Genomic DNA, 10,176 nt, shown 5'->3' on the forward strand with positions numbered 1-10,176 from the left:
GCGATGCCTCCGATTACGCCATCGGATGTGCATAGCTGCAGACCGACACGGCTGGACAAGAACGAGTCATCTCGTTCCAGTCCAGGTAGTTCAAAGCCGCCGAGCGGAACTACCCTGTCCACGACAAGGAGCTCCTGACAATGAAATATGTCCTTGTGAAGCTTCGTGTTCACCTTCTGGGCTCTCGGTCCTTCGTAATCTACACAGACCACGCATCCTTGAGGACGGTGACAACTCGCCTCACCTCTCCCAAAGGATGGCGAGGTGGCTGTCCTTCTTCGCGGAGTACAACTTCCGCGTCGAATCCAAGCCGGGCAAGCTCAACGTGCTTGCGGACGCCCTCTCGCAGCGTCCTGATTAGAGTTGGCCCACATCACGCGGGTGACAACGGATCTATATGATCGGATACGCACGGCGTATCGGGACGATGAGGCTGTCGCGCCTATCGTCAAGCTCCTTATGGCAGGAGCGAGCGCAAAGGCCGACTGGCTCTCGTCGCGACAGCGCTCACGGCTCCACCCATATGAGTTGAAGGATGGCCTCCTCTATAACCGGGTGGAGCCCACAGAACCTCCACGGGTGGTCGTACCCAATGACGAGGATCTGAAGTTCGATATCCTCGCAAAGGCGCACGACGCGCCCTCCGGCGGCCACTTGGGCCGCGAGAAGATCTTTCTGTCGGTCTCTCAGTCCTTCGGGTGGACCCATGGGCCGCCCGGTACGTTAAGACATGCAAAACATGCCAGCGGGTCAAGCCCGCAGAACACTCTTCGGCTCCACTACAGAGCCTGCCCGTACCGGCTGACTGTTGGAAGTCGATGAGTCTTGACTTCATCTTTGGGCTTCCCGCCGACGGACACGGCAACACCGGAATTTTGGTGTTCGTGTGTCGGCTGAGCAAGATGGTACACCTTGCTCCGGTTCCCGTCACTGTTACGGGCGAACAAACCGCAAGGTTGTTCGTCGATGGCGTGTTCCGTTATCACGGGCTCCCGGAGCCGATTGTCTCGGACCGAGACCCGCGGTTCACGGCTGCGTTTTGGAAAACGCTGTTCCCTTTACTGGGAACCTGTCTGCAGATGTCCACTGCGGACCATCCGCAGACAGACGGCCAGACGGAGCGCGTCAATCGAGTGCTCAAGGACACTCTGCGCAGTGTGTGCGCGGCAGCACCACGTACGTGGTCGACGCAGCTTCCAGCTGTTGAGTTTGCGCTCAACAACGCGGTGCACGCGTTCACGGGGCTCACGCCGTTCTACTTGAACGGCTTCCGTCACCCCAGAGTACCTCTCACGCTTCGAGGAGACACTGACTCCTCTATACTAAGTGGAGGAGAGGCTCGGAAAGCCCTTTCCTCCCAGGTCTCAGATGTGAGACCAGTTTCGCTGCGAAATCAAGTGGAAATTTTTATGGATACCAATCTGAGCGTTGTCAGCAGGGTCCGCGATGCCAGCAGCGGCCCAAGATAAACAAAAGGAGTACTCCGACAAACGTGACAGAGGAAACTTAATTTTTAAGGTGGGAGACTTAGTGTTGCTAGACACGAGGAACCTACCTCTTGACACTGTCAGCTCTGTCGGCAGCAACAAGCTGAAGCACCGCTTCATCGGACCATTTGCAGTCCTGGTCAGACATGGTGCGTCGTACACCATCGACCTGCCAAAGTCAATGACGCACCCGACGTTCTATATTGGACGTCTTAAGCGGTACTTTGATCCGCAGGGCGTTGCTAACTCGCAGACCCACCTTGACCCAGCTCCTCAAAGTGAGGGCCGGTCACTGACGTCGACGAGGGCGTCGAAGCAGGCACCCAAGCCTCGGTCGGAACGGCAAGGCTGCGGTCAAGCCCGTACGCCGGAGGGGTTCCGTACGAACGGACACCGGAGCCATACGCCGAGTACGCTGAGTACGCGGGGTACGCATCATACACGTACGTCTGGGAGTGTGCCGCAGGCGGCTCCGAACGTGGCCGCAGAGCCTCGATCCGTCGGATCATGCGAAAGGCCTCGTCCACATCGGAGGAAGAGGCCCGGCGATCCACCCGCAGATGCAGGCTCGCGACCTCTCGCTCCAGCAGGCGGCCCGCAAGACGAGCGAGCTCGCCCTGATTCCCGGCCTGGGCGGCAGCATCACCGCTAGCCCCAAAGCCAAGTGCAATCTCAAGCACGGGGACACGTTGACGAAGGCAGGCAACCTCAGGGCCCTGTGTCGGACCCGCAGTCGGATCACTCGTACGACAGTGGCGTTCGGGAGGCGCCGAGTACTCGTACTCGTACGAGAGCACCTCCGTCCCTGCTTGATCGGAATGGAGAAGTCCACTTCCACGTGGAGCGGATCCTCCAGGAGCAACGGCGTGATGGTAAGCGACAGCTCCTCGTGAAGTGGAGGGGTTATGCCCACTCCGAGAACTCGTGGGAGCCGATCGAACGGCTCCTGATTGACTGCCCGAAGGCTGTCGCAATCTGGAAACAGAAGCGGCGGCAGCTCCATAAGTAGTCCGGGGCTTCTTGCCCGAACGGGGTACGGACGATGAATACATTTCGTACCCGCGCGCATCGTGAGCGCTGGAAGCCGCGCGCTTCAGGGTGTCCCTTGGCAGCATGCGCTTGCTGACCAAGTGGGCAAACCTCACACGAAGATCACGCTGGTCCAGGATGTGGGACAGCTGCTGATCTTCATGGAGTTCCCGTAACTCCGTGGGTGAGTACTTAAGAGTCTCCACCCACGCCCAGAACATGTCCTCACAAGAACTCCACGTGGGACAGTTCTCGGGCATAACCCCGGGGTATCCCCAAAGAGGATAGAGACCACCCCGGGTCTCGGGCTTCTTACGACAAGTCGTGAAGTCCTTAGAGGGGATGCGGTGTGGCGCGAGAAGCACACACCGAGCAGCCTCCAAGTTGTCAACGAACAACTTTTCTTTCTGAACAAGGGCACGTTCGTAGATGCCCCTAGAAGTGTGGCCGCCCGCAAGGCCACGAGGGGCGACGAGAAGCTCGAAGAAGAGGTCAGCCCCAGAGCTCTCCTCGGGAGGCCAATGCCCTCTTGTGTTGATGGCAGCTCCTTGGCTGACGGGTGCCGCCACCGAGCCCCCACGCACACGCTGGGCAGCTTGGAAATCCTCCTGCTGCTGGTCGAGGTCATTCGTGACCTCCCGGGGCTCAGCGATAGCACCCTCCTCCTCATCTTCTTCCTCCTTCTCCTCCTCTTCATACGAGGAGTCGAAGATGCTCCGATGGGAGTGTCGAGACTTTCTCTCTTCGCGGAGTGGAGACTTAGAGGCCGTACGCTTCTATGAGGGCTTGGCGCCTTCGGGTTTAGAGGTTTTCTCGGCAAGCGAGAGACGTTTGCGAGGAATCTCTTCCTCATCGCCACCAGCTTTGGGAGTGCCCTTAGCCTTGACGGCCGGACTCTCAGAGCGGACAGACGTCCTGGGACTGTGATCACCTTGATCACTTGCGAGCGACTGCACGCTGTCGTCCTTGTGCTCACTGGGGACTGGGCTGTGCCCTCTCACAGAGCCCGCAGGAGCGTCGTGCGTGCTCTTGGACTCGACTTCGCCCTCACCGCCAGAGTCGAATTCACGTTCTACGAACCGAGGGTTCGGAGGGTTGTCTGGAGAGGCCGAGGGCGACGGTCTGCGGCTCTTGCTTGCTCGCTTACCCACAGCCTCGTCACCCGAGGAACCGATCGCCTCGGAGGCCATTTGAGTAGCCTCCTTCAGTGCCAAGCCTTTGCCGTGAGGCTTAGTGCTCTTGGCTTGCGCCTTTCCGGCAGCAGCCTTGGAGCGTGTCTTCGCACCGCTCTTTGCAGTGCCACGAGGCATGATAAACGGTCGAAGTGGAGACCTAAAAGAAGAGCGCACAGATTGCTGCTCGAGGGTCTAACTGTGAAGTGAGCCTCCGCCGCGCTCGCGCGGCCAAGTCGATGGTTTTCGACTTTGAGAATGAGAGTTTGTGACGAGCACCTCTTCATTCTGATTGGTCGGTAAACCGAACCTAAGTGAAAGGGATGTAGTGGGGTACGCATCCCTAAGTGTACCCTGGTTACATGAAGTGTGACACGTCATACTTCGGGATATTTGGTACAAAGTACCAAGGTCGTTCAAAGCCAACCATTGGATTACGACATTGTATTTCTATCGGTGACATATAGTTTGTATTAAACCCAAGCTTTATCTACCTATAAATATACTCAGTTTACATTCTACCTTAATTAGGTCACTTCGCTCTCTTTTGAATAAAGAGGGGACCTGTGAACTGTCGTTCACTGAGAGTTTGTATACTCTCGGAAGATAACTTCCTCTAGCGCAAGGTGCTGTGTGACCCCGTCACAGTATACGTTGTTGCCAAAGTCAGGCGTGGCATCATCGCTATGCTTGTAATCAACGGAATCGTTAACTACGTGCATCTTCGACTTGATCCAATCACTTGGTGATAGAACTCGTGAATCCCCCAACTTGGGCTGATCGTATTTATCGACAGATTTCATGTGCTGAATACAATGCTCACCATAAATTTCTTCAATAGACTTGGTCATCGTTGGTTCAGCAACTGCTGGCTGATACTTTGCGTGGTGTCGGCACCAATCGCCTTTTGGGCCGCACTGTTGGCTCGCCTTTGGGTGGTTTTCTGTGAAGATGTACTTACACATTGTTATTTCTATATATTTATTTTTTATCGCTCAAGATAAACACTATTATTTAGTTTCTATATATTGAGGAATAAATTTGTCAGAAATAAAAAAAAAATATTTGGGAGTGATGTGATTGGCTAAAACTGTGCGGTGTGTTGCGTGAATGTGTGCCGCTTCTCAGTCGAGAACTTTCCGCACGAAGATGGCAGAGGTCGAGTTGGAGTGCGCGGTATACGGCGAAGGGACTGTGTTTCCCGTGAAGATAGCGAGCAATGCGAAAGTGAGCGCGCTGCAGGAGAAGATCGCAAGTACATACAGAGTCGTGAGCAACCGCGTTGAGGTTTACCCAGCCAGGTTGACGCTCTACTTGGCGCGAAAGGAAGGGGAAGCCACGTGGATGAACCACGACCACACGGTGAAAGGCTTCTTGCGAGGTGGCATCAGCACCGAGTATGAAGAGATGCTTTCGTCGTGGATTCTCGACGAAGATTGCTTTGGGAAGAACTTTCAGCCTGGTCGCAAGGAGATTCACGTGCTGGTGGAACTGCCACAATTGTCGGAAGCTGAGCTGCCTCGAGATCGTCAACTTGTTGTGGGCGACGTTCATATCCCAATCACGCAAAGTATGTCGTTGAATCCGCCAGCACTGGTCGCATTTAGGAAAGCATTTCTGAACGACAGTACCGACGTGAAAGCTGGCGCATTGGTCGAGTTACCCCGAGACACGTATCTTCTTGGTGATTCGACACTCGGCTCTCGTATCTACATTCGTCATTGCTACCCTGCGCTATGGGAACTTTGTCTCGAGAGGATCCACGATGAAAAGACGAACACACCGCATCTCGTGATCCTCGGCAACCCGGGAATCGGCAAGACGTTTTTCGGCTATGTGATCGTGCTTCATCTTGTCCGTACTAATGAAACGGTGGTATATGAGAGTGGTGGCCTCAAGAAGCGCTTTTTATTTGCTCACAATGTGGTGGCTCAAGGATCTCAGGAAGATTTTGTGCACATTCTCGACCAGCCGACTACATACTACATCGTGGATGCCGTCAAGCCTGCGTATTACCCAGCGAAGACGATTCTTTTGACGTTGCCGCGCCGCTCCATCTGGTACGAGTTCAACAAGACCAATTGCCGGTCCTGCTACATGCCAGTGTGGTCTTTGAAGGAGATTCTACAATGTCGTAAGCTGATGTACTCGGATACACCTATGGCCGTCGTGCAGGATTGCTTTCGTCGATGGGGTGGTATTGCTCGCTATGTCTTGCGATTTTCACAAGTTGGTGACCAGCAGGTGTTGCTTGAAAAAGCAATGGACATTGTTGATCTCGACTGGTTGGTGAAAGCCTGTGGTCAACTTGATGCGAACGACGCTCAAGTGTCGCATCGATTGCTGCACTATCGCGTCAGCAAAGCTTTTGACAGCGAGTACTTCGTTTTCGCATCGCAATATGTTCAGCAAGAAGTGTACAATCGTCTGTACAAGAAGGATAAGCGGAAGCTGCTAGAGTTCATTGCTGCCTCGGATGGAGTTGGTGCTCTTGCTGTGCTTCGTGGCCACTTGTTCGAAGGGCATGTGCATTCAGTACTGCCGCGAGGTGGAACGTTTCGAGTTCGACGTTTGGTCGAAAACAACGAGGCGTACGATGATGATGATGATGACCTTATGGAAGATGAATGGGACGGCGATGACGAGGATGGTGATGATGGCATGAATGCAGATGATGCCGTTGCGATGGACGAATCCAATGCTGTGGCGTTGGTCGACGGTGGCGCCGCACCTGTTATTTCTTTTGAGAGATTCGAGAAAGTTGTTGTTTTCAATGATGACAGTGAAATTGAAGCTGCTACTAACACGAGTTACCTACAGCCAGCGGTGAAGAATTACCAGTCGGTCGATGCGATCATCAAGCCGGATATTTTGTTGCAGGTGACAGGTGCACACAAACACCCCTGCAAGCAAAAAGGTCTCCACGATGTGTTGAAGCTTCTGGGAAATCCTGAACAGCCGCGGCTGTTCTTCGTGCTTCCGCCTGACAGATTCACCGATTTTAATTATCAAAAGTATCTGGACTCAAAACGCAAGAGGATGATGGCGCCAAGCTATGAGAACGTGTGCAAGATACAGCAGTTTGCGATGGAAGTCAAACTTGAATCGGAGTAGGTGTGCAGTTCCGAGGTTCCAAAACCGCGTTCCGAACCGGTTCCAAAATGATGCCGTACTTCTTTGGTCCAGAAAAGAATTAACAATGAGATAAAAAAGCCTCGCATGTTTGATTGGTCAATGTCCACTCTGAGATGGGTTCGATTGGTTAAAATGAGCTCATATGAGGATTTGTATGCACGCGGGTTGAGAGTAATTGACACAAAAATGGATTGAATTGCTTTTAGTGATATACCACTAGATTAAGCTTTATTTGCTTTTTTCTAGTATATTTTAAAGTTTAATTCTGAGGTGTGTTGAGTTGTTTTCCTTTTGGATTATTTTTGACGTCAAAGCAATAAAAACTCTACCCTCCATAAAGTGATAGTTCAAATGGTCAAATTTGGCAAATTTGGCGGGAAATTTGATCATTAAAAATCGTGCTGATGCTGCGTAACTTTTAAACTAGCTCAAACACGCTTCCGTTGGAGCTGTACGACCAAAGTTATCGCCGAATTAAAGAGCTGTTAATTCTTTTTCGGACCAGACAAGTACTTACTAGAGCTGCTGTGGTGCTTCAATTCTATAGGGAATTGCAATTTTTGTTAAATTGTGGGAACCCTGGTTCCAAAATTTTTGAAACCATATCTTAATAACTAGAAGGGCTGTGGTTACATTGACATCTTCCGTTGGTGCTCGGGCTCCGAGTTCTTATACTCTTTTAAAAATATATATAAATTATACAGAGGGGGGGTAGTATAAAAAGAACATATAGAGAGACAGTGCTGCGTTTTTTTTTGTGGAACTTGGGAACTCGGTCCCGCATGTGTATAAAACCTACCATGATCATACTAGTTAATGTTACGTCGGTTCGGTGACATGGAACCGGTTCAGGTCATGTTTCGGAGCTTTACGCACTACTGAATTCTAATAACTACAATCACTCTGGTAATCCCTCGTTTAAAGGGCCGATCGGGGACAATGTACGAGAATTCACATTAGGATTACGTTAACTCGCGCGTTCTTTCTCTGAGCGTACGCTAGTGGACGGACTGCATTGATTATGTTACATCGTCCGCTCAACCTGTGCATAAAATGGCATCTAGAGTACCTCTAGCCGCCCTTAGATACAGCGATGATGTACATGTAGTACAGTATTAATACGTCACTTCACGCACGAATCGAAGCTCTCAAGACACTCAAAGGACCAGTATCGGAAGTGGACGGAGGCTGTCGTCGCCGCCTCGTTCCCGTCTTGTCCCTCACCACGTTTCTCTGATATTCAAATTATCGGAAGTTGTCACTTACAATAACAGCCGTTATCCCAGCGAACGCTCCACCAATCACAATGCATAAATAAAAGAGTGGTGCAGCACCAATAGGAAAGAATAGAATAACAAAGGCAGCGAGCCTTTTGCTTCGAGGCCATGAAGCAAGATAGGGTCGCAACCTGCGGCCCGCATCACAAGAGAGGCGACGCCTGGACTGTTTTGCCGTATGAGGGAGGCGATGCTTGGATAGTGTACGCTGTGCTGTCGTGCGAGGGAGGTGATGACCCGTAGATGATATTGAAAGGAGGACTCTGGGTTTAAATGAGCCTTGTGCTGAACATGGTGGTGCGTGTATGGGACATGCGCAGAATGACGCGTGAATGCTAGGTGGAGTGAAGTGTATTGCTTTGCTAAGCTATTGTCCGAGTGTGGTGATACCTGTACAAGGATAAGAATAAGCGCTAGAGCGTGTGAAGAAGCTACATGAGGAAGAAACTCCGGAGGGAGCGACACGGTAAGCCTACGGCAAGATTAAAACGAGGGAAAGCGAGATGAATGAGCAGATGACTCGCTAGTGAAAAGGCAATGCATGCGTAAAAACCTAGTGAAGAAATATCTAATACGAAACACTGCGGTGTATTTAGTCTTATGTAGTTTACAGTCTCCAATTGAAGCTCTCACCCAGTGCGTTGAGGGTATGTTGTGACTGTTTGCGCTGAGCCAGACTGCTTCATCTTCATTAACTTTCTATTCCTGTGCGATCAGATTAACTCGATCAATAATTCTTTTGCGCCTGAAGTAGAATCGCTTTTCGGCTGGATTATTTCGCCAATTGGATCCGTGTAGCTTCTCCAATTCGCGTACAGCAGGACCACCATTAATTCCCGTCGTCCACCCCTGCCATACTTGATGAACCGTTTTGAGAGATCTCGTGAGCTTGTACGTCGTGGGTAGCTGCGAAGTCTGAGCTGGAGCCGAGGTTGCAGCAGTTGGTGTGTTCAAGTCGAAGGTCAAACGTACGGTGGCGACACCAGAGGTAAACTGTGAAATCGTATTCTTAATGTGATTACCGACTTCGCTGAGTTTGTTATCAATGTGTGCCAGCGTTTGTTCTTGCTGCTGTCTTAGATGCTACATTAAATCGGGCAAATGATCCGCTTGCGGTTATTTCTCCGTAAGTATTTTGGTTTTCAGCTCAGCTGCGAATGTGTTAAACTCGCTGCAGCTAAATGGAGGGTGAGCCCATAGTTTATGGGTCGGGTAAAGGTCACGCAGCAGAACCGCGTCATGTAGGACAACTATACGAAGGTACAGTAGTAACCCCAAGAAGCCCCCGGTTGCTACGTTGGGTGCTGACTGTTGTTTGTATGACGCCATATAGAAATCGAGAAAGGGAAATACGCCACGCTGAAGCTGCTCAGGAGGAAGAAGAGCTGCCCGCTCTAACGAAAACGACCGTTTGTCAGGGGGAAATCCTGCTAGAGACCGCATCGCTTCTCGTGGCAAAGCGCTCAGGTAACAGCCGTCCATTGCGGATGCATTCCACCTTCCTAACCGACGAATTTGTGAATCTGTAGCACCTGCTAATTCGACCATCCTTGCTCCTGAACCCCGTGCCGCATGTGTCTTAGCCTTCGTATGCATGCCTAATGCTGTGAACGCCTTTATAGTGGCGTCGTAATGCGATCGGTATGTCATTGATTTTGTTGGATTCTTGTTTGACTTTAGAAGTTTGATGTCGTACCAGTCTTCAGGGGCCAGAAAGTTAGGTAGCAATTCCATTTGCACACACCAGCGATAAAACAGATACAGGGTCATCTGTCTCTTTTTTTTCTAGACAGCGCTATTTGAGTGAGTGCCCCAACTGAGCAAACTTCAACATTGTTGTGCCTAATACACGAACCAAACTCACGACGAATAAGCTGGTTTGTTTCCCCCTGCTCCATTATCATGACTAGTGCCCGGTAATCTGTAAATTATTCGTGTTCCAGAATTACACTAAAAAGGTCCAAATTACTGGCAGACTCGCCTCTTAAGAGACATGCGTGGCACAGGAAATGACTCATCCGATTCCGTAGATCAGCACCTGTGTTCAGGCCCATATAATAACGAGAAATCGCAACC

At 51.2% G+C, this 10,176-nt stretch overlaps 1 protein-coding gene across 1 annotated transcript; it reads left to right on the forward strand.

The window, feature by feature from the left end:
• Window positions 1-4,827: 4,827 nt before the first annotated feature.
• On the forward strand, window positions 4,828-6,882 carry PITG_17522 (crinkler (CRN) family protein, putative; the record flags this gene model as incomplete). The annotated part of the gene is made up of 1 exon (XM_002896538.1): window positions 4,828-6,882. The coding sequence occupies one exon, from the start codon at window positions 4,838-4,840 to the stop codon at window positions 6,800-6,802; it is 1,965 nt and encodes a 654-aa protein (XP_002896584.1).
• Window positions 6,883-10,176: the final 3,294 nt, after the last annotated feature.

Source organism: Phytophthora infestans, genomic scaffold, assembly GCF_000142945.1.
Source record: "Phytophthora infestans T30-4 supercont1.58 genomic scaffold, whole genome shotgun sequence".
NCBI lineage: Eukaryota > Oomycota > Peronosporomycetes > Peronosporales > Peronosporaceae > Phytophthora > Phytophthora infestans.